This window comes from Panicum hallii, chromosome 1 (genome assembly GCF_002211085.1).
Source record: "Panicum hallii strain FIL2 chromosome 1, PHallii_v3.1, whole genome shotgun sequence".
NCBI classification, from domain to species: domain Eukaryota; kingdom Viridiplantae; phylum Streptophyta; class Magnoliopsida; order Poales; family Poaceae; genus Panicum; species Panicum hallii.
Window position 1 is genome coordinate 3153474 of NC_038042.1, and position 23399 is coordinate 3176872.

Below are 23399 nucleotides of genomic sequence, written 5' to 3' on the forward strand. Positions count from 1 at the left end.
TGGCTTAGCTAGCTGTACTAATTTCTCTCTGTCATTAGTTTGCACCAGAAAATTTCGTATTTATAAAATGCGCGTTGCGTGTGAAACATAAATTCAAAGTGCAGGCTTATGTCCCAAATTCTGAAAATAAGCTTTTCTATGTTGAGATAATCTAAGGGTTTATGTTGGGCATTGCATCACGCCATCACCAAGCAATTCTAAAGTTGCTGCTATTTCTACTGGGCACATGACAGATGGCTGTCACCTACTAGGCTACTATTTCTGCTCCATAGAAATGGGCTCCTGACTTTTGTTCTAAAAGAATATTTATAAAAGTATGTCTGAAGATGGACACCAGGTGAATGCTGATTTGCAGGAAGATAGAGATTGTCTAATTTTATTTTCTTTCTGTGCTGTGTTTAATTGGTCTGAGGTTGATGGTATCATTTGTCACACCTCCAGCCACTTAATTGGGAATTTTAATATAAATAGGATAAGGCAAGCAGCCTCGAGGGATTGGCTGCTGATGTTGCACCTATCAGCTTGGAAAATTTCATGACATATAAATTAATTATAAATTAACCAAAGGGAATACATGGAAGTGTTCATGATATAAAGTCTAGTCGAGCTGATGGAATAGGACAGATCACCATTCATCAAAAAGAGGTAGGTCAGACGTGTGCTTTCCAAGATAGAATCAGATCTCATAACTGTGGTTTAGAGTCCTACTTGATGTGTTGCCACTCTACCAGATCTGCATGAATTTCATCTACTTTTCTGAACTAAATATCCTGCCTGGTCTCTGCTCATGTTACATGTAAACTTTATGCACATCTATATCAGGATTCAGGAAGAAAGAATAAGGTCTGCGATAAGCTGAAGATGAAATTTCATTAGATCTTACTGGTCCCTGCTCCTAGGCTGCGCTGTGTGCTTTTCTGCTACCAGCAATGAAACAGTAGTATGCAATGTTGGTTGGAAGTGCAAGGACCAATGGACCATGAGGTACACTAAAAGATTTTGAGCAGACATTGGGCCTGGAATCTTTAAGGCTTTGCATAAATTGAGCCGTTGATGTTAGTTTTGTATAGCTATCAGATGAATGTAGTCAGGACTTGACGGTTGACAGTTAAAGTTTCTAGGGAACAATCCAGCTTTCTTCAGAACATCGTGCCCCAGCCTATGGAGGAAATTTATTCAGGGAAAATAAAAGTTTCAACTACTCATCAGGGCTATGATATTGTCAATGAGTTCCTATTAACATCTAAACAAATGATCACCACATAAACGAAATCCAAGTACAGCTAGCTTGCAAGCTAGAGCAGCACAAGTTGGTAGTTCTTCAGCAAAGCCTGAATTGCACCAAAGAATAAAATAAAAGAAGAAGAACAAGAGAGTTGTGGCCAACTAACTCGCCCCCATATTTAAGGAGTTGCTTTGCTACCCTCTTAGAAGATTTTGCTCCCTCTGCTTCCTACTCCTCTAAACCAGACTGCTTTGCTCATCTGCTTCTGCTTTGCTCTTCATCTTCAGAGAGAACTTGGTCTAACGATTTAGAAGCAAAGGCTGCTCTTCGGAGTTCTAAAACTGAGAGGCTAGTTCGTAGTTCCTGAGGTAAGATGGCGGCTGCGCGTTGTTTTCTGTCTGTAATCCATTCTACTGTGTGCATCTTGGTCTCTGGAAATCTTTACGTCAACATTCTTTTTTCTTTTAGAGCACTCAGGAGATATGTGTATCCTTGTCATTAATGCAAATTGTATCATTGTTCTTCCCTTTTCCGTTACCATGTCTAATATAATTTTTGTGTCATGAAAGCTAAATCTTTTCTTCGTACTCTTAGAACATTTGATCTTATTATACGTTCTTGTAGGAGCTCTTTTTCGTCAAGGGCTTGACCAATGGCGATAAAGATGAAGGGGATCTTCAAAGGGCTGAAGATAATCTCTCAGATGTTTGGTAATAATCCCATCCTTCTCTATTTTTCTTTCCTTTTGTATTTTGGCATTACTTGTCTTGAGTTTCTATGTTTTCTGTATCCAAATTCTAAAAAACTTAGTAGTAAAATTCATGAAAATTAGTTCTGAAAAGGAGACCCATCTAAAAGCATAGGGTGAAAGCACAAGTACCTGATAAGACATGGACTTATGTTCTTTTGCAGTGCATAAGGAACATGAGATGCAGATCGGGTACCCTACAGATGTAAAGCATGTGGCTCACATAGGTCTGGGCACCAGTGACACATCTCCAAGCTGGGTAAAGACTATCATAACTTTGCAGCTTTTCCAATTGATCTTCTCGGCGACAGCCTGCAGCATTATTTTCTGTTTTTTTCGAGTCTATGTGACTTCTAGCTTTTCAACTGATTTCTGATGTACATGATTCATTTCAGATGGCTGAATTCAAGGGAACAGAGGATTTGTCAGCAGGCCCTCTGAGCACAGCTGGGCAGTCGAGGCAGACTTCTTGGGCCTCTGCAGGTTAATTCTCACCTCTGTCACTGTTTACCTTTTGAATATTCAGTCAACCAAACAGACTAAACGGCAAAATCAGATAATATTTGCACAAGGATAAAGTTCCTTGATGATATTCCATACGACGTTCAGGCACGCCTTAAACAAATCTGTGGCTAATAATCATACAGGCAGCACGAGTAATCATTTGTGCTTAAATTATTCCCCTGAATCTTCTTGGCTATTTCATAATGGTAGTAGTGGCACAGCACTACACCAAGGACGTCTTGGTCGCTAGCATGTATGCAATAGGAAATGAACACAAATTCGTTGAAGAATCTCACAGATCCTGATACAGACATTTTGTTTTCAATTTTTTTAGCTGAATTTACTGGATTTCTTTTCTGCAGACTTTGAGCAGCCAAGAAGCATGATGCCCATTGAGATCTTCCAGGACAACAGCAAGCCCGGCCAAGAGGCCCCCTCTTGCCATGACGTGCCAAGAGGAGGCCCGAGGAAGCCGAAGAGGAAGAAGAACAGGGCGTCGTCGCCTACCTCGTCTGCAAGGTCATCGTCTTCAAGGTCAAGAACCTCATTCGCGACCGCGTACGACGCCTTCAGTGAGTCGCAAAGAGGGTTCCGGGTTGCCTGAATGGCAGAAAACCATGCGTGAATGCAGATCACCATGCCTGTAAATGTTTTCGGTTTAGGGAGACAGCTTGGTTTGGAGTTGTTTGATTCTTTGTTTTCCTTTTACAGTCAGACCTAGATGGAAATCCAAAGGAAAAATGGCTTAAATTAATGTTTGAACAACATGCAGTCATCTCTAACCTTACATTTCTTAGCCGTAGACTCGTACTGCAGAGTCTCTGGACGAGAGTATGTGAGACTTCAGAAATTGGGTATGCATTCATGACCAGATTAGGACTCTGCAAAGCTTCTCATATTTTTCAAGCACGTTGACAGCCAAGCTCACGCAGCTTGTGGTTTCGACAATATTTTCCAAGATATACAACTGTCATCAGGGACTCGTCGCCGTCGGCATGCCTAGCTTCTGAGTACATTGATCATGCCACGTAGGGCCTAATCAGACCAGGACCTACAAAACTGTCTTTCCACGCCAGGACAGACGTGCCATCGATGAACATGATGCAATGTTTCATCATGTCTCTTCAGCACTTTGTTCAAGCGTTGCGCTAGAATTTCTACAAAAAAAAGGGTTGATTTTTTAAAAAAGGTTACAGTAGCTGAAGCACTGGCAACAAAAATAATCAGGAATTACTTCTTTGCTATGCTGCAGCTGGACTTCTGTTTCCCTTGCAAATGGGGAAAGCATAACCTCAGCACCAAGGTCATCAGGGACGACCCTGTGCCATCCACCAGCACAGCCTACAGAGATGAACAGAAGAGCCTTGCAAGGACATAAACGGTGAAACTTTCTGAAACAACTTTTTTTAACCTTCAATAATTTATGATTAACAAATCAGGCCCCTGCGCTGATCCACTTAACTAGATCATTAGCACAACGTTCCACGATGACCTAAGCCTACGTGACGCGCCACGTGTGCTAACAACATTGACAAACCATGGATTGTTTGGAAATGACAAATTTTCCATGAGCCGTAGACCTATGCACAAGCTATGAATATTCCAGCCGCCAATTGGCAATGCATCAGCTACGCCATGGATCTAGCAGGCAGGAGGCAGAGCACAGCAGAACCAAGACGAGATGGAAAGGCGAGGTGCTATATGCTTTGGAAGCATAGCTCAACGTGGCCATGGAAAGCAACGAACCCTACAGCTTGTAAAGCCCCGGCCATTGACGCCTACAAATACGCAGCAAACCCATGGTTCTTCAACCTCCAGCAGAAGAGCACTTGCAACGCAAGCCTGAGCTCACTACCTGCCTAGTTTCTCACCCATGGCGAGGTCAAGCAGTTACGGCCTTGGGCTTGCTTGCTTCGCCGTTGCGGTCGCGGTCGCCGGCGCAACCCAGTTCACCGTCGGTGGCGCCAATGGCTGGAGCATCCCCGGCGCCGGCGCGGAGCCCCTCAACACCTGGGCGGAGAGGACCAGGTTTCAGGTCGGAGATTCGCTAGGTAATTGACTGGGTCTATTACATGTCCAATGCACGAAAGCTTTCAGCTGCCATGCCATTGGTGATGAGACGTTCTCACGCCATGCGTGACGTCATGATGGTTTGGCGCAGTGTTCGTGTACCCCAAGGACCAGGACTCGGTGCTGCTGGTGGAGCCGGCGGACTACAACGCCTGCAACACGTCGTCGTACGTGAAGAAGTTCGACAACGGCGACACCGTGTTCACGCTGGATCACTCCGGCGCCTTCTTCTTCATCAGCGGCGTCGAGGCCAACTGCCGCGCCAACGAGAAGCTGATCGTCATGGTCCTCGCCGCCGGCCGCAACGATACCAGCGGCGGCGCCGCGCCGCCGCCGACCGCTGCGGCGCCTCCGCCTCCCACCAGCTCCACCACCCCGCCGCCGCCGGCGTCGCCCGCCCCTAAGGCCCCGGCCGCCGCGTCGCCGCCGCCCGCCAGCTCGGCCTCGGCTCCCCCTCCCGCCTCCGCTCCCACCACGACGCCCAGCGCGCCGCCGCCCGCTTCGTCGCCCCCTGCCCCCGGCGCGTCATTGCCAGCTCCAGTGTCGTCGACGCCACCGCCGTCCGCCCCGGCCCGTGCCCCTGAGGCACCGCCGGCGCCCTCGGCAAGCTCTCCGGCTCCGAGCGCACAAGGAACGACGGCGAACTCGACGGGCACGCCATCGCCGCGTCCCGCCGGCTCCAAGGACAAGAACGGCGCCGCCCTCGCGGTGGCCTCCGGCCTCGCCAGCTCGCTTGGGGCCTGCGCCCTTGGCTACGCCATGCTTGCTCTCTGAAGTGAAGTGAACCCGATTCAACCCCTGACCTACTGTTCCGACGAACGGAAAGACTCGATCGACAGGATGTACTGTACATGTAAAGACGACGCCCGATTTGTACATGTTCTTGCAAATCTTGTACTATTCGTTTTCCACCGGATGAATAAGAAACGAAAAGATTCATGAACAAGTGATGCACTGAATCACTGATGCTGCCTAGAGAGAGAGTAGATGTGTGACTGTGTAATGAAACCATTTCCCAATTGCGATTGCTGAAGTCTGGAGAGCAAACAGATTGACACGCCCAGACCAGACGAAGAGAAAGGAACTGAAAGATATTCACGAGCCCCTGCCGCCGCAGCGCCAAGTAATCGTCGGCAAGCGACCCCGCCGCGCGCGCGGCCATGCCGACGAGTACGCGGCGGCGGTGCTGCAGGACAAGGGAGCAGAGTTGAGTCGCCTGCGGTGGGCCGTGGGCCTGATGGGTCGGTCTCCTCGGTTAGAGGCTCTCTCTACTCTTGGGCCATAAGTTTGGGCCAGCCAGTTACATAACGGGCTGGAACATTTACGGGCCATTTTAGTCCGAAGATATTAGGTTGCCAGGCGCCGCGCTGATCTGCTCTAGCCTTTTCTGGTGGGCCACGTCTAGTTGCAGAATCCTATAAAGTTCTTTTTCTTCCATTTCATCACTTTTTCCTTTGGCCCCGTCAGATCAATCCACACAAAAGACCAGTGACAGCTGCATATGTAGATGCAAATATACGGTATGGATCATTAGATCAAGCAATCAAGTACAGAGCACAGGGTGTAGGAATTCTTCTTCTTCTTCTTTTTTAAAAAAGTTACGGTGTAGGGCCTTCTTCTGCTTCCTCGTCCTCCTCCCAACCAAAATGGTATTGGCCATTTCAGAGTCTCTCTGAAGTCTGAAACTCTGAATCACTGGCAGGCGAACGAAACAAGCCATGAACTTTTCGATCCACTGCCATTCAGGGAAGCATCGATTCTTCGCAGCACAGGCAAACCCAACGGGAATATGGGATAGCACACGGCACGGCACGCACGCACACACCAACGGGCCGAGCTGGAGCACGTGCTCTGCACAGCGTCGCTCGAGGAGGCGACCGGCCGACCAAGGCAAGTTACCCCACAACCTGCAAGGCCTCGAGCCCTCGATCGGGGGTCAGGTTGCGCGCCGCCCGCCTACAAATACGCCCCGAGTCCAGGCCTGGGCTGTCCCTCCCCATCCCGAGACTTTTTATATTTCCGGTGCTGCAGGCACAGGGACAGCGGAATCCATAGCTTACTACTCCTAGAGCCCTAGTTGCTTTGTAGCCATGGCGAGGAGGTCTTGTGGCCTGGGGCTCGCCTGCTTCGCCCTCCTGGTCGCGGCCGCCGGCGCGACGCAGTACAAGGTCGGAGGCGACAATGGCTGGGCCGTGCCGGACGCCGGCGCCGAGCCCTTCAATACCTGGGCGGAGAAGACCAGCTTCCAGATCGGAGACACGCTCCGTGAGTGCCGTGGCATTGCATTTGAATTGAATCGATCCCCCCCTCCCCCTGCTCACGCTTCAAGCTTCTTCCCTGACATGACCTTGCGTTGGATTGTCCTGGCGGCGTGGCAGTGTTCGTGTACCCCAAGGACAAGGACTCGGTGCTGCTGGTGGAGCCGGCCGACTACAACGCCTGCAACACCTCCTCCTACGACAAGCAGTTCGACGACGGCAGCACCACCTTCACGCTCGACCGCGCCGGCGACTTCTTCTTCATCAGCGGCGTCGAGGACAACTGCCGCGCCAACGAGAAGCTCATCGTCATGGTTGCCGGGGCCGGCGCGCCGGGGGGGTCGCCCTCGCCGACGCCGTCCGCGCCGGCGCCCTCGAGCGGCGGCGATGCCAAGGCGCCGCCTTCCTCCTCGCCCAACGCACCGGCGCCCAAGAACTCCACGGCCAAGGGCGCGCCTCATGCCGCCGCCGGCGGCGACAAGAACGGCGCCGGCCTCACCGTCGCAGGTTTCCTCGCCTCGTTTGTAGCCTGCATTGCCTATGCCACGCTTGCTTTCTGAAACCCAGTGGATGCCAGTGACCGTGTGTGTGTGAACAAAGTGTATCTTTTGTGTTCGTTCTACGATTCGGCAGAAAGCAAAATGCTGGATTGAAATCTGATCATAATGCTAACAGCATTGGAGTGTAAGAATTTGTCAAAACTCAAAACGTTTGGTTTGAGGAACCACCACATTCTACCATCACTGAAGAGTGAACATTTCAGAATTGGCTGCTGCAAAAAAAAAAATCCCCGACGGCTTGGCTGCTGCAACTGGGATATCAACGAAGCGACAGAACTGAAACAAAGTGAAATGTTTTGGCTTGGCAACTAGTATATTCGCGTCCAACAAGAACATCAGTTCCAAGCGAAACAGCCTTTCCACAGATGAATCAATATAAGATCATAAAACAATTATAGCCTTGAGATTGCTTGCATAATTGTGAGCAAAATTTTCTTAACCAAAATATCACCGAATTGACAGAGTAATTCAGAACACTGAGCAAAACCAAACCCAAGCTTCATCGGAACATTTAAGCTATATAAGACTATTCGAATAGGGGATTCTTGTAGACATCCACAAAAATGACAGAAAAAAAAGACATCTACAGCCTCCTTCCTCTCCTGCCACCCTTTCTGCGAGTGCTGTCAGTGGGAACAGGGGTCACATCCTCTGCAAAAACAAACAGGCATCATATTACTGCTGTGTCCATATGATTGTTCATTACAGAGACTTGCATGACATGATAAAACAATACGGTTTTGCTAGACAGCCCAGAAAAATAGCAGCATTGAAAACAGGACATCTACATTCTTCAGAAGTATTTGAAGGATGTCAAACTTACCAATGCGTCCGATTTTCATGCCAGATCGAGCAAGTGCCCTGAGAGCAGACTGAGCACCAGGTCCAGGTGTCTTGGTCTTGTTGCCCCCAGTGGCGCGGAGCTTAATGTGCAAAGCAGTAATACCAAGCTCCTGAAAGTTTAATGAATAATGAACAGACATAAATAAAGTATACAAAAGAAAGGAAACTGGTCCAACAAGACAACTATGTTCACATACAAACCTTGCAACGCTGGGCAACATCCTGAGAAGCGAGCATAGCGGCATATGGAGATGACTCGTCACGATCAGCTTTGACCTTCATGCCACCTGCAAGAAATAAGGTATGATTTTGTTTCAAATTTGTTGTCATCATATTATAAGAAACAAAAGATAGGATCATACCAGTGATACGAACAAGTGTCTCCCTCCCAGATAAATCAGTGACATGCTGCATATTCAGGCCAAAGCTAATCAGATCAGACACTTGCAGTCGCATGAGCACAGACTGCAGAGCATGTGATTGTCAAAAACAGCACTTACGATGAATGTGTCATTGAAGGATGCAAAGACATGAGCTACTCCAAAGACATGCTCCCCTTCACGGACAGTGGGTCCAAGAGTTACAGTCTCCTCCTTGGGCTCCCTGGTCTTCCTCTTCGACTGACATGACAAATCACATCACAGTCATCTGACAATGGACTTGCTAAATTGTAGCACAAGGTTTCAATACTATGCATCTGGTGAGCTCGATTTACTAATATGTCACACTAAACCAATGGGACAAAATGCAGAAGCTGGACAAACAATGGCAACAAGCATCATAAGATTAATCTGCCCTGCAAACTAAGATATATTTTTTTTTTGCAAATGCACACAAACAGCCTCAGCAAGAAAAGCACATCTTGCAGGTCATGTGAGACTGATAAACAACCGCACTTCATCAAGCGATCGAGTTCAGTCCATGCCTACCCAGTACTTTTTTTTAGACCAAAATGCCTACCCAGTACTTGCAATCTATCTCGTTAATCACGTATCACAAAAGCTTTTCAAATCATTCAACAGGCCTTGAGAACAAGGGAACATTACAAACAATTTCTCAGGCATGCCCGTGTTTCTCATCCCGAACTCCTCGTCAGCCATTCCTAACTCCTAACTCGCCTTCGCCTTCCAGGCCAACAACTTCAATTCCAAAACAATGAGCAGCCACGATGCTAAAATCATACCACTACGGTTTCACATCGCACCAGAACCTACGCATCCGCGCACGGACTTGGAAGCCACAGCAACAACAGGCAGGAGGTAGGCCGAGATCACGGCGGCTCACCATGGCGGGGCGAAGTGATGTTACCGGCGCGTCCTTCTGCTTCCGCCCTCTCAAGATCGCTTGCGCGCCGCCGCCGAAACAACGGAGAGGAAAGTGAAGCTGCAGTTTTATACGAGGGCGGCGCACACGAGATAGGGTTCATCGATTGGAAGGCTGCCGGCCCGCGAACATCCGTAGAAGTAAGGGCCCTGACGGGCTATAGGGAACTTAATATTGGGCCCGCATTCTAATCCAAAGGGACGGGCGGTTTTAGTGGGCTTTATGTGGATCGACCTGTCCGAATGATTTTAGCCCATATGGTTCGAAATGTCATCTCTCATATTCCATGATCACGGTCGTCCAGAAAAAGAAAGAGTGATTTCTTTTAAGATAGCCTTACCTATGAGAGTGCAACTGAATACACATAGACACACATCTCGATACACACCCAACACCGTATTGTCTTGAAGAGATGGTCTCCCACCACTTGTTGAGGCAGTAGCAGTCCAGAAAAATCCTTCCCAAATATGCTTCCGAAGGGGTTCGAACCCAGGACCTTCTACTTAGGCGCTAGTCGTGCTGAGGCTTCTGGTGACCAACTGATCCCATGCCCGTTCAGAAAAAAAAAAAGTCGTGTCTTGGTTCCTGTGCCCTACAATGCACGGCACTGCAGCTCGCCTCACACGCTTCCGGCACGTGGACAACGCCGGCCACATGGACGGAAAACGACGCCGGCCGCGTCCTGGCGTCCGTGCGCTCCGCCGCCGATCGCCATCGCCAGCCGTCGAGCGGCCACGGATTTCCTGGCGCACCAGGCACCACGGGAGGACAGGGTTTTCCGGCGTGCGCCGGGGGAGAATTAACCGTGGACGGCCGGGGCGGCCACACGCGGAGCCCCCGCACGGGCGCGCCGCGGCGCGCCAGCCACGTCGCCGCCCCCTGCCGGCGCCCGTTGCCGTCGCGGCAGGCCCCCCGCCGTTAAACCGAAACGGCGCCATTACACCGCGGCAGCGACGACGCCGACGCGCCCGCGTCGCATTAACTTCGCCGTTGAACGCTCGCGCGTCGTCGAGTGCCCCGGCTCGCCGTCGTCAGTCGCCGCCGCCGCGTCGCGCATGGAGACAGCAGGCTTCCTTCCGAAAGGCATGTGCCGCCAGATGCAGCCATTGTCCGGGCGTCCTGACCTGTCTGGCTAGAGATCACGGGCTAGTGGCTTGACGTGCAAGCTAACGGGATTCGCACAGTTGTGCGATCCGCCTCCGAGAGGCGACGCCGCCGTCCACGTCGCGCCACCGTATGGCCCATGGCGTCGCGCGTAGCCGGCCGGGCTTCGAGCAAGGTGTGGGCGTCTGCACCTGCTCGTCGTCCGGTATAAATACGCGCCCCCGGCAAGGCTGCACACTCGCAATTCCACAAGGCACAAGAACTCTTGCAACTGCATTTAACCTGCTACAAAACCACAACAAAGCCCGTGCGTGTTGCTAGTTGCTACCTTGCTAGAGCGAGTAGATACTGCAAGCGTCTTGTGCGCTTGTCGATCGTCATGGCGAAGGCGAAGGCGACGGCGAGGTTCGTGATGGAGGTGGCGCCGCCGCCGGTGGTGACGGTCATGCGGCGGAGGAAGGTGGCGAGTAGCCTGGACACCATCGCGGAGGACGACAGGGAGCAGCTGGCGTACGGCCCGGCGTCAGAATACCAAGGCTTCGCGGCGGCGTGGTCCCGGAGGGCGACGCGGGAGCGCGCGGGGCGCTTGATGAGGAGCTCAGCAGGTACATCTCGGACGCCCACGGCCAGCAGGCCGGCGCCGGCGGCTGGGAGAGTGGCCACAAGCTAGGCCACCGGTGAGTCGTGCGTGTGCAGGAGTTGCATGAAGGGAGAAATAGTAGTGAGCCGTGGGCGTGTGGGGGAGGTATTTTGTAACACTCCATGCGCGCGCGCTCATGCATGATCACCCGGATAACTTTACGTGTGTTTGGTTGGGGAGCGGATCGGAATGGAGCCGCTCCGCTCCCCTTTTCCGCGTGTTTGGTTGTAACCGAGTAGGAGCGGAGTGGCTCCAGGAGCCCAAAGATACCAATATTTCTGTAAGATGCGGAACGAGACCGCTCACCCAGATCGACCGGACGCGAGCGCTCCCGTTCCTGCCGCCCGTCCGCCCCCCCTCCCCCGCGCCGGATCCGGACGGCCCAGCCGAGGATGCAGGCGCCCGCCGGAGGCCGCCCAGGCGCTCGCCCCGGAGGATGCCCAGGCGCACTCCCCCTGCCCGCAGCCGGCCGGAATCCAGATTGAATGGAATGGTTCTCCAACCAAGCACGGGATGGAATGGTTTTGCTCTACTGCGCTCTCCAAACAAATAAAAAATGGAGCGACTCCGTTCTGCTTGCCAAACGTAGAACAGAGCGGCTCCATTCTCAGAAATTGAAATGGAGCCGTTCCATCTAAGTTGGCTCCCCAACCAAACGCAAATTTTTTACACGAGATGTGGGGAGTATATTATGATTGGTGAAGTTGTATTCCGTCCAGCTTCAATTTTTGCTCAAAATAACTGTGATGACTAGTTAATATCGATATATGCGTGAACTTTGTTATTTGCAATGCCATGTGTCTGTGCTTAGGTTCTTTTCTTGTTTTCATCTGGGATAGTACAAGCAAGGTTAATTGCACTAATGCCCCTACCTTGATCTCTAGTTGCAGTTTGCCCTCATTTTTTTTTCAATATGAACTGTGGCCCCTGCTTTGACCAAGTGGCAAAACGCAAAAGGAAAATGGCAATTTGCATTGACTTGGTCAAACCGGGGAAATTGTAGAAAGTTAAAAAAACGGAAGACGGTCTTGTAATTGGAAAACCAAGTGAGGACAACGATGCAAATGCTCCTGCAGACAAAGACAGGAACCAGGTTGAATCAGGTGCACCATTAATGCGTACTCCATCCATCCTCGCTCCGTAGAAACATGAGTACCAATATTATATTTTCGGATCACACAAGTTGTTAAACATCATATTTAGAGAGTGCACGATTGCTTAAGCAGGGCATCATCAATTGATAATAATACATCGTCATTCTAATCCAAAGATACGGCCAGACGAGCGGTTTACGTGGGTCGACCCAAACGGAATGATTTTCGGCCTATAAAATTCGAAACTTTGCCGACACATCAGACAAGGCAACAGCTTGTCATCAGACACGAAAAACAAACATAGTAAGGATCCGTTTGGATCCCGCCAGATTCTAAGAATCCAAAATCTAAAATCTTTTGAACTTTCAAACGGGCCTCGTTTTGGTAAAGATTTTAGAAATCAGATTGTGGGATGCTTCCGGCAGCTACTGCTGCGCCAAATTACCCTTTTACCCCCATTTTCAAAAAAATTACAAGAATATGCCATTATCCCATCCCCATGTATCTTCCGTCCTCATCCGCAATCGGGCCGCCCGTATCTCTCCATCTCTCCCCGCCGCCTCCCTCCTAGTCGACCGGCAAGCGCAGCCTCCCCGCGTGGCCCCGCTCCACCCAGGCATCCGGCAAGGCGCCGGCTATCCACGCCCAGCCGCTCGGCGGGGCTGTGTTGTCGTCGCCTAGCCGCAAGGTTGGGCGGCACCCGTCCCCGCCCAGGCTGGCGCTGGCCATCCCCGCCCCTCCCCGATGGCCGCTGCTGACCGTCCCCGCCGCCGGTAGCCTGTCCATGCCCGCGGCCACCAGTCGCCCATCCCCGGCCGGGAGCCGCGAGTTCCCCGCCACCGGTCGCCGTCCCCGGCTAGGAGCCACGACTTCCCGGCCGCCGGTTCCCCATCCCTACCCGCGGCCGCCAGTCGAGCCGCACCTCCTCGCCCGTGGCTGCCCGGGCGGCCATCCCCACGCAGGCTCCATCGAGCGGCCTTCCCAGCCGAGGCTCCAGCACAGGCGGCGGCCCGCGTCTCTGCTGGCTCCATCCTCCGCCGCCCCTGGTCTATCCCCACTGCCTTCTCCCGTCCCCGTCGAGCCGCCTTCTTCCTCCCGCCCAATGACCCAGTAGAAGCCGACTGCCCTGGGCGCAACTGCATCGGTGGGAAGTTGGCGGTAAAAAGAAAAAAAATACAAAGGGCAGGGGATGTATGAATCAAAATCTATAAAATCAGCTTATGGAATCCATGGATCCAAATAGTCTTATTCAGATTTAAGTCATAATCTAGATTTTGCAAATCCATCCAAAACCCAAGATTTTAGAATCCAACATAGGATTCCAAATAGCTGCGTGAATCATCTCTCAAATTCGATGGTCACCGTCGTCCAGAAAAAAAAATAATGTTAGTGCATGGCATTGCAACTCGCCTCACACGCGCGCTTTAAAGGCAAAATGTTGTTTGAAACAAGCTAACACCAATATTTTCAACGATAATTTATTTATTTATTTATTTTCATAGTAAAGCTTAGGTCCTTTTTAATCTGGGATAAGTACAAAGAAGGGATAATTGCACTAATGCCCATACGACCTTGAACTCTAATTGCAGTTTGCCATCATTTTTTTTCCAATTATGCACTGTTGCCCCTGCTATAAGCCTATGACCAAGTTGCAAAAAGCAATTGGCAATCGCGCATTGACTTGGTCAAATCGAGGCGGCTATGGAAAGTTAAAAAAATGGAAGGTTTAACTAGGTACTCTATCCTCAGTTTCTCACACTCTAGAAACATGAGTACTAATATTACATTTTCGGATCACAAAAGTCTGTCGAAACTAGAATCAAACATCCTCAGCTGGTTACCTAAGTTTGTTAAACCTCATGTTTAGAGAGTGCAAGGTCGCTTAGAAGCAGGGCATCAATTGATGGCTTTTGTATATACCTGCTCCCCACAGCTTCAAATAATATACAACAACACAATCCCTTCTCTTCTACTGGTATTTCTAAAGCAAGCAATAATTTCTTGATCTAAATCCGAATTCTATTCTAAATATAGTCTCTATCTCTACTGTTTCTGAAACAAGCAACAAGCAAATGTATGCATTAATCTACAGATTTAACAACGTACGGGCATACACTACATTAGCATGTGTGGACGACACAAATCTATACTACTACTGGCTAAGACTATTTATCGCGCTGTCAGTTAAGATGACGGCGGGGAGGCGCCGGCCCCGCGCTCGCTCCTCGCCTCCCGCCGCCGCTGCAAGAACCACCTCAGCGACCTTCTCCTCCCCGCCGCGGCACGGTCCGAGGGCCGCGCCCCCGCCGCCCTCCTCGCCATGCCAATGATCGCGCTCGCCTGGACCTCCGCCGCGTCGCCGCGGCCGGACACCGCAAGCTGCTGTAACGATCGGCCGCCGCCGTCGTAGGACGCGGCGGATGTCGCCGCCTTCTTGCACTCCCTCGCGCACGGAGGCGACGCGTCGTCGGCGCAGCTCCGCGTCGCAGCGCTGCCTCTTGCACGCCGCCATCGTCGCCAACAACGACTTCTCCGATCAGAGATCCTCTTTGGGCCCCGCGCGCTAGCTAGTTCCTGGTAAAGGAGCAACCATTTGTGTCTGAATTGCTGAATCGATTCAGACGGGTTGAAAGCTGCGGGAGACAGATCGAGAGAGCTCCTTGCTTTTATATTTCCCGTGTGCTCTCCTCTCATGGAGCTCTCCATTTTTCAGGTGCGCCCCGCCGCCGCGTCAACGTCGTGCGTGTCGCCGTCAGCTTCGGCCGCCGACCGGCTAATCCTGGCAACTGATCGTGGGGAAATTAAAGAAGAGGCTTGGGATGCATAGGCTGCATCAGGTTATGGGATACAGGCGTGAGGAAATGCAAAAGGACACGTGTGCCGCCGCCTGATATGCCTTCTTGCTCGAAAAAGCTGGCCGCCGAAACCATACGATGGTGTCTGCCTACCATTTTTGCATGTGCGGTTTTCTTTTCCTCTCTGTTCAAGTTTGGGGCTCTTCCATTCAAAAAGGCTTCTCTCACATGATCAATTAGGCTTAGAGAGACATGGACATACCAAAATTACAACATGTATTTAGTACCTAAGATATAAAACATTTATACTCAAATAAATGATACCTAGTCTCTTAGTAAAGAGCCCCCCCGGTTGTGAGATGGAAGACAAGCGTTGCAAGTCCGACGGAAGATGAAATGGACTGAAGATGAATCAAGACAACGCAAGATGCATGGATGAAGAAGAACTAAGTTTTTTTCTTTGTCTTAGAGTTTTCCTTCTTGTGTTTTTGAGCTCCTCATTGGTGAATGAAAGATATCTAGACTCCTTAGTAGTTTTTGGTTTTAGATGACAAAATACATGTACATTTAATCACGTTTATCTAGCATGTGTACAGGTGCTAAAGTTAAGAAAGCAAAATATATGGTGAAGCACGACATCTCAAAAAGAAAATGAAAAGTGGTGGTTGAAAGTCTCAAAGAATAGATTTTTATTTTGTATTTGAGTACAGGAAACCTGTAGTATAAAGAGGGACTTTGTTTTTACAGGTTTTGACTTAGAAATAGTGTTCAAGAGTACCTATAAAATCCATGAGATTCAAACTTACACCATAAAATTTTGAGAGTGTCCCTGGTGAGTCCGGAGTATCCGGACATATACCCGGAGTCTCCGGACATATACCCGGAGTCTCCGGGTATCTGTTCCCCGTAACTAGATTTCTCTGAGTCCGGAGTGTCCGGACCCCAGTGTCTAGAGTATCCGGACATTTGCCCGGAGTTTCCGGGCACCTCTTGCTCCAACGGCTAGTTTTTGAGTGGGGGTATAAATACACCCCATACCCTCAACAGTGGACTAACTCTTGCCCATTTTCGTGTGGTACAATTTGAAACATCTTGAAAGAGCCATCTCACACCTCTCCTTCCATCTTTGAGTGATTTCCATTGAGGATTCAAGTGAAAGTGTTGCAAGAGTTGAGATTTGTGCTTAGTGAGCTGTCATTCAAATCCCTTGAGCATTAGGTCCTTGTCAAGCCGGTCATTGAAGTTTGTTACTCTTGGAGCTAAGTGCTCCTAAACGGCTAGGCGTGCTTGTGAGTGCTCAGCCGTATTGTGAGCTCCACAAGAAATTTGTACTCGTCATCCTCTCGGAGGATTTCATAGTAAGTGATCTTAGACTTGAGCGTCAGTCTTGCCCTTGGGGAGGAGCATGAGGGTTCTTGAGCATCATCCCTTGAACTCTTCCTCAACGGAGACGTAGCTCCTTTGGGAGTGAACTCTGGGAAACAAATCATTACCTCTCCGTGTCACCTTACTTTGAACTATTAGTTATTTATTTGTGAGACTAACATTTTAGGGTTTGTGATCGATCTACTATTATAAAAGTCTCTAGAGTAAGACAACGGGTGAGAAACACTCTAAAAGTACCACTAGCTCTTCTAAATTAACTCGATCTAAATTACAGCATCAATTTCTTTATTTTTGTGTAGATCGTTTCATACACGAACTCTCCGGACAATATCTCCGAAGTATCCGGAAATATATTCGGAGCATCCGGACATCTGTGTCATTGACAGTTTTCAAAGTGTTTTAAGTTTCAGATTAGTCTATTCATCCCCCCTCGGCATCTTGATGTCCTTTCAGTGAAGATTAGAGTCTAAGAACTCTATATGACATATCTAAAAAAAAGTCTCTTAATAAAACATATGCAGAGACATATCTTGGAAAAAAGGATGATTCTTAGAGATATATGTAGTCAATATTTGTAAACTTTTCACCATAAATATACATAAAAATCATTAAGTTTCGTGCAAGGCCCATTGGCTATCTTTTTCGCTCATAGATGGTGGTTGGTGCCATTCTTGCTGTTTTACCGCACACTCCCATGCGACAACCAAGGAAGAAAAAGGAGTGTATGGTGCAAAATTTTTTAAAAAAGAAAGAGCAAACATAAAATTGGAAAATAAGTTAGGGCAACCAAGGAAAATTGACTAAAAGAGAAATAGGATAATAGTTCAGCCACATACACTGTATCACTGGATACTTCTTCGGAAACGAGAGTTACATTATTATTAATTTTTTGCTGTTAGAATGAAGGATGATATTTCTAGTTTCTATTAAACCTTGTCACATGTTCAAATTGAACCTGATGATTCACATTTTGAAAGGGTCTACCAAAAATCAAAGACCAATTTTAGCTTGTGGGACTTTCAAGATAAATTATGGATCAACTAGATTATTGGAAGACACTGATAAGCTCGGACCTCTTAATTGAGCAATTTCCTAACCTCTACAATTTTGTCATTAAATGGCATGATACATTGGCAACTATGATGGGGCATATGCCACTGAATATTTCTTTCCATAGAACGTTAGCAGGTGACACACTCATTTATTAGCAGAATCTAGTAGCTAAAATATTGCATATTCAACTACTGATTGAGAATGATACTTTTTCTTGGGACTTAAATTCTGCTTAAAACAAAAATATTTATGTGCTACCTTCAAGATGGAGTCCTTTTGACGAAAGGTTCAACTACTGAATTAGAATGACACTTTTTCTTGGGACTTAAATTCTGCTTAAAACAAAAATATTTATGTGCTACCTTCAAGATGGAGTCCTTCTGACGAAAGGTAACTAGCAAAAAAAATGTATGGGAAGTCAAAAATGTTGTTTCCGTAATTGCAATGAAACTATTTAGCATATTTTGTTTGACTGTCATCATGCTAGGTCTATTTGGACTTTTGGAGAATAGTTGAAATTGCTAGTGGGTTAAACACCAGCAAAATATATGTCTCATATTCTTGAGGCTGGCTTACTGGGATGGAGAACAAAGAGAAAATAAATATAAAGCTTTCTATTAGACCATTTAGTGTTATCGTAATGATATTATCTTTTTTAAAAAAAATATCCTTTCTTTATACATGCTACTTTTAGAAGAATATATTAGATGTGGTTCGTTGTTGTGGTGTGAGAAGTCGAGGAAGATTGCATTGTCCGTTTGGCAAGCTTGAGATTAGAGGCCATGACCATAGACCTCTATGCCAAGAATTTTTTGCCGTTTCTTGTGGCCGGCTGCTGCATGCTCTCCTTGTCGGTGGTTATCGTTTGATATTTTTTTAGACAAAAGGCCATCGGCCCAGGATTATATAGAAAGCAGAATGTTTACTGGGGTTACCAGTTCTTACAGGCTAAAGTTGCACAGCAACTAGGAGATACAGCATGCATCCTACAAGAAAAAGTCTCTCTAAACTCCCTCTAAACCAACAAGACATAGAAAGGATTAACAGCTAGAAGTTAAATAGATCGCCAGGACTGGATTTTCAACTTCAAGCGCTGAGCGCCTGAGCCTCCTGCTCGATCTGAAGACGCCCATTCCCTTCTCCAGGATATCCCACCTCTGCATAAACGAGATTATACGAAAGATAATTATATCAGGTGAAGAAACTATTACATTGTTAAAGACATAATCATTCTTAATAAGCCATAGACTCCAGGCCAAAGAGAAAAATGAGAAAGCGGCAAGTCTCTCTTTGTACCCCCTCTAAGAAATTTTCCTACTCATCATTTATGCTCGCAAGAGCTCTATGCCATCCCTGTAAGTCTCTACAGACACACCAAACAAATTACGCGAGCGCACATCTGAAGATAATATGATCAGTCATCTCCTCCCAGCCACACACTTTACAAGCAATTTCACCCGGCCAGTTCCTTTTTTGCAGCAACCATAACACGAAAACATTAGCTCTTTGTAGATCGAAGCTGTCGAGAAAAGTTCTATCTTCTCATAAACCCAAGCAACTCTGTCTTTCTCCTGGGAGAGAGTTACTCCATCAACCATTTTAGTCAGCTCCTCCCGCTCCTCTATCTCTTTATCCCCGAAATTTCTTCTGAAGGTAAGATTCTGGTCTCCCAAGCCCAAGACTTCAAAGACAGACCAATCTTGCTGTCGACAAATTTGAAAGATGTTGGGAAATTGGTTTTTCAGAGGGCAGTCTCCAATCCACACATCCCACCAAAACCTCACTTTTCTGCCGTTTTCTAGCAAATATCGTAAGCCTCTAAGGCAACAATCTCCAACTTCTATCAGGCCTCTCCAGAATTGAGAGCCAGCTTTATTTCTGCAGACATAAAAGTTTTTCCCTCTCAAATATTTCCTTCTAAGTAAGTTGCAACAGATACTATCCTTCTCATTTTCAATCTTAAAGATCCCATTTGGCCATGAGGCATTTGTTCATCACTTTAGTGTTTGTAAAGCCTATCCCCCTGCACTTTTTGGTCTCATCAGCAGATCCCAACTCAGAATAAGGTATTTTTTTTTAAGTTAGGTCCATACCTATCTTCTGGATTCATAATTTTTGCTATGCATCTAGATATACCTTATATTTATAAGTGTATAGCAAATACTATGAATCTAAAAAAACTAACGGAAGGAGTAGGACGAATTGTGCTCATCGTTTGATTACAATAACATCGGCATTTAGTTGATTATTGTCAGTCGTATGTCGTGCTTGATTGTGCACGTACAAAATTACAGAATGAGAAGCGACCGAATCAGAAACTTAGAATGAACACTGGTATTAGCATTTATGGACATCATGGACACATATACTATCTGTCTAGTAGATCATTTCTCGCGACGTCAGTCAGGACTCAGGAGCAGCAAGACGACGGCGAGGAGGCGCCGCCGCGCTCTCTCCTCGCCTCCCGCCGCCGTTGCAGGAACCACCGCAGCGACCTCCTCCTCCTCGCCGCGGCGCGGTCCGAGGGCCGCGCCCCCGCCGCCCTCCTCGCCATGCCGATGATCGTGCTCGCCTGGACCTCCGCGTCCGTGACGCCGCCGCGGCCGCCGGACGCCGCCACCAGCATCTGTAACAGCCGGTCGCCGTCGTAGTAGGGCGCCGCGGACGTCGCCGCCACCAGCTTCTGTAATAACAACCGGTCGCCGTCGTGGTAGGGCGCCGCGGATGTCGCCGCCTTCTTGCTCTCCGTCCCGCACGGAGGCGACGCGTCATCGGCGCCGCCGCCGCCGAGGCGCAGCTCCGTGTCGCACCGCTGCCTCTTGGACGCCGCCATCGCCGCCACCAACGGCTCCTCCGATCAAAGATCACTCGTATCTGGAATTCTGAATCGATTCTGATGCGGCGTTCAAAACTGCCGGAGATAGAGGAGAGGACTCCTTGCTTTTATATACGGTGCAGGCAGCGAACGAAGCATTTCCCGTGTGCTCTCATGGAGCTTGTGCTCCGCGATACCACCGGCCCATTTTTCAGGTGCTGGACGTCGCCGTCAGCTTCGGCCGGCGGCCGGCTAATCCTGGCAAGTGGCAACTGATCGTGGGGGAATTAAGAGCGGCCCGGGGCTCGTTAGGCTGCATCAGGTAAAAGAGCACGTGTGCCGGCGTGTGATGCCTTCCTCTTCCTGCTCGAAAAAAGATGGCCGCTGCCGGAACCATCGGTTCGAGTCTGCCAACTATTTTCAACGTGCAGAGTTTTTTTTTTCGTTCGAGCTCAAATTTGGGGTGCTATCCTTCGTTAGTTAGTGTATCTCACACGTGGAGGTACCCAGATTAGTATCTTCATGAATTTAGTACTCTTTCAGTTCTCAGATTAATACTTAGTAAATAGATGATACTTACTAAATAAAAGCATCTCATTCAGTTTATTAAGAGAGTAAGTATCTCCATAAACTTCTATTTTTAAAAGTTTACTATAGACATATTTCGGATAACCTTTTTACTAAACTTTTTAGAGCACAATCTTCAAGGGAAAAAATATATTCTAAGAGAGTTTATTGGGTTAACAATATTTTTACGAAACCTTTCCTTAAAGCTATCAAAACTTATATTTTAAAAGAAACAGGAAAACTTCGAATAAACTTTTGCTGAAAGACTTGCTCAGGTAATTATTTGAGAAATCTTCTTCAAATATTTTTTCTTTCTGAAAATTCTTCTAGAAGAATTTACGAATTTACTAGGGAAAAAAAGGAACAAAAGTGATGAAACAATGGTCCGAGGACAAAGAAGAACAGGCTGCTGGCTTAGTGGCTTGAGATCGAGTTAGTGGAGAGCAAAGGAAGGGAACAATTTCTTTTAGTGAGGGTGAGAGAAGCGAATGAGGCAGCCAAGTTTAGTCAAAGAAAGTGAGAAGAGAAAAAGGTAGTTTACCGACAAGGTATCGTGCATGCCCTTGTCAATGAGCGCTTACGCTGTTACGCACAAAGGAAAAAGTTCCATGAAGTATCGAAAGCGTCAAGTAAAAAAGCATGAGTAGGTAGCATGCATCTCAATAATTATGAATCAAAAATTGATGTATCCTTCTCTAGACTTCTAGAGAGCAGAGACTAGGGTTCCAACTTCCATTGATAGATCATGCGGCAGCCGCGGCCGCGTTGCGCATGCGGCAGCTTCGCTTATGAAGAGCAGGTGCCGTGTGCATGCCTTTGATGAGGCTCTGATGGCGTGCAAGCTAACGAGACCCCGCACAGCTGTGCGACCGTCCTTGCACTGCCGTCCACGTCCAGCTACCGTATGGTAGGTCCATGGCGTCTTGCTTCCAGACACATACACACACATACAGTATGTACAAGCAATGCGATCCCCAGCTGGACGGACTAAATTTTAGTTGCTGTCACATCCGAAAGTATTAAATATAAATTAATTATAAAACTAGTTATACAGATGGAGGCTAATTTGCGAGATAAATCTATTAAACCTAATTAGTTCACGATTTGACAATGTGGTGTTACGATAAATATATGCTAATGATGGATTAATTAGAATTAATAGTTTCACCTCGTGGATTAGCATCCATCTGTATTTTAGTTTTAATTTTATAATTACGTTATATTTAATCTTTCTAGAAGATTTGATATGGCAGAATATGTAATCAAACGCTCCCTAAATATATATACGGATAGCTACCAAGGCAGAATCTGTAGTAGCCCTTGCAACACATTTGCAATACTAGATTACTAGAGAAGAACAGAGCTAGATATTCTTTCTCGTCGTATTCATCAGTCGCCATGGCGAAGGCGCTCGTCGCGGCAAGGCTCGCGACGGAGGTGGCGCCGCCGCAGGTGGTGCCGACGACCATGCCGCGGAGGAAGGTGCCGGTGAGGAGCCTCGACCCCATCGCCGAGGACGACGACAGGGACGAGCACCTGCCGTACTGTTCATCAGAGACCACCAGCAAGCTGATGGTGCCACCGCCACAACAATTAATTGATTAATTAGTTTAAATTCCTCTGCTGAAGAATATATTTGAGTATTCCTGCATGTTATTAATTAATTTAGATTCCTTGCGATGAGAATCCTTGTTGTGTCATGGGCATGCGTGTGTACGTAAGATATAGGCGAGTATACGTTTGGTAAAGTTAATTCTGAATCACATATTCTTTTTGCTGAATAAACTATGTAAAGCAGAGCAGGCTCGAGTGTCAGGCTCTGACCCACCGCACCGATGATCAATCCATCAACAGAGAGAGGGTAGGTTGTCGTGGCAGGCAGCGCAAACCATGGTAGCTCTGTGGGGCCAATCCAGAGCGAGCTCTCTCTAGGTGCAGCCGCGCCGCCGGGGTTGTGGGTGGGGTGGGGGAGTTGCCTCTTCCCTAGCGAAAACTCACGTTCCTTTCCCTTGCTCTTGCGTTTGCGAGCCGAGACGCCTGCGGCGGCGGTCGCTCGTCCGGCTGCGTTCTCGGACGCGACACGGCGGGGGCGACGTCCGCGGCCGGGCCGATCGAGCTCGACGTGCGTACCCTGAATCCCCGATCGGTGTTCGGGCAGCCGGCGCGGGGCAGAGAGCAGAGCACTCTCCTGCGGGCCGCGGCTGCCGGCCGGTGTGTGCGTTGTCAGGATTCAGGTAAACGGCGGCGCGCGGGCGGGAGCCGTCAGCCGTGTCGTTTTTTCGCAGCATAGCCAGAGCCAGCCAGCCAGCAAGCACAGGCCGCGCGATTAACGTGGAGTGATGAGCAGACTGCACGAGCCAGCCGCAACACAGCTCGGTGTCGCAGTGCTGCCGCAGCTCGGAAGACTTGGGCTG

At 48.5% G+C, this 23399-nt stretch overlaps 5 protein-coding genes across 5 annotated transcripts; 4 read left to right on the plus strand and 1 right to left on the minus strand.

Annotated features, from left to right (window-relative positions):
* Positions 1-1322: 1322 nt before the first annotated feature.
* Positions 1323-3237, plus strand: LOC112878296 (CRIB domain-containing protein RIC10-like). The gene is made up of 5 exons (XM_025942746.1): positions 1323-1593; positions 1850-1935; positions 2138-2232; positions 2369-2456; positions 2840-3237. The coding sequence occupies exons 2-5, from the start codon at positions 1878-1880 to the stop codon at positions 3079-3081; spliced, it is 483 nt and encodes a 160-aa protein (XP_025798531.1). The 5' UTR covers positions 1323-1593; positions 1850-1877; the 3' UTR covers positions 3082-3237.
* Positions 3238-4303: 1066 nt separating this feature from the next.
* Positions 4304-5509, plus strand: LOC112876676 (early nodulin-like protein 2). Its single transcript, XM_025940837.1, has 2 exons — positions 4304-4528; positions 4639-5509. The coding sequence occupies exons 1-2, from the start codon at positions 4351-4353 to the stop codon at positions 5319-5321; spliced, it is 861 nt and encodes a 286-aa protein (XP_025796622.1). The 5' UTR covers positions 4304-4350; the 3' UTR covers positions 5322-5509.
* Positions 5510-6526: 1017 nt separating this feature from the next.
* LOC112876546 (early nodulin-like protein 1) lies at positions 6527-7532 on the plus strand. The gene is made up of 2 exons (XM_025940678.1): positions 6527-6812; positions 6926-7532. The coding sequence occupies exons 1-2, from the start codon at positions 6638-6640 to the stop codon at positions 7363-7365; spliced, it is 615 nt and encodes a 204-aa protein (XP_025796463.1). The 5' UTR covers positions 6527-6637; the 3' UTR covers positions 7366-7532.
* Positions 7533-7743: 211 nt separating this feature from the next.
* On the minus strand, positions 7744-9642 carry LOC112894580 (40S ribosomal protein S14-2). The gene is made up of 6 exons (XM_025962337.1): positions 9493-9642; positions 8709-8828; positions 8571-8616; positions 8410-8495; positions 8189-8318; positions 7744-8016 (listed from the first exon to the last, which is right to left on the minus strand). Exons 1-6 carry the CDS (start codon positions 9493-9495, stop codon positions 7949-7951), a joined length of 453 nt encoding a protein of 150 aa, XP_025818122.1. The 5' UTR covers positions 9496-9642; the 3' UTR covers positions 7744-7948.
* A 1227-nt stretch (positions 9643-10869) lies between these two features.
* LOC112889128 lies at positions 10870-11781 on the plus strand. Its single transcript, XM_025955647.1, is given in 2 exon segments — positions 10870-11228; positions 11231-11781. Coding segments are annotated over 2 exon segments (375 nt in total). The 5' UTR covers positions 10870-11014; the 3' UTR covers positions 11392-11781.
* Positions 11782-23399: the final 11618 nt, after the last annotated feature.

Coding starts and splice junctions, on each gene's coding strand:
- LOC112894580 (XM_025962337.1), bottom strand. Junction 8,617..8,708: donor CCTTCAATGACACATTCATC/GTAAGTGCTGTT, acceptor CTGAATATGCAG/CATGTCACTGATTTATCTGG. Junction 8,017..8,188: donor CATGAAAATCGGACGCATTG/GTAAGTTTGACA, acceptor TTGTTTTTGCAG/AGGATGTGACCCCTGTTCCC.
- LOC112876546 (XM_025940678.1), top strand. CDS start 6,638: ATGGCGAGGAGGTCTTGTGGCCTGGGGCTCGCCTGCTTCGCCCTCCTG. Junction 6,813..6,925: donor CCAGATCGGAGACACGCTCC/GTGAGTGCCGTG, acceptor GCGGCGTGGCAG/TGTTCGTGTACCCCAAGGAC.
- LOC112876676 (XM_025940837.1), top strand. CDS start 4,351: ATGGCGAGGTCAAGCAGTTACGGCCTTGGGCTTGCTTGCTTCGCCGTT. Junction 4,529..4,638: donor TCAGGTCGGAGATTCGCTAG/GTAATTGACTGG, acceptor GGTTTGGCGCAG/TGTTCGTGTACCCCAAGGAC.
- LOC112878296 (XM_025942746.1), top strand. CDS start 1,878: ATGGCGATAAAGATGAAGGGGATCTTCAAAGGGCTGAAGATAATCTCT. Junction 1,936..2,137: donor GATAATCTCTCAGATGTTTG/GTAATAATCCCA, acceptor GTTCTTTTGCAG/TGCATAAGGAACATGAGATG. Junction 2,233..2,368: donor GTGACACATCTCCAAGCTGG/GTAAAGACTATC, acceptor GATTCATTTCAG/ATGGCTGAATTCAAGGGAAC.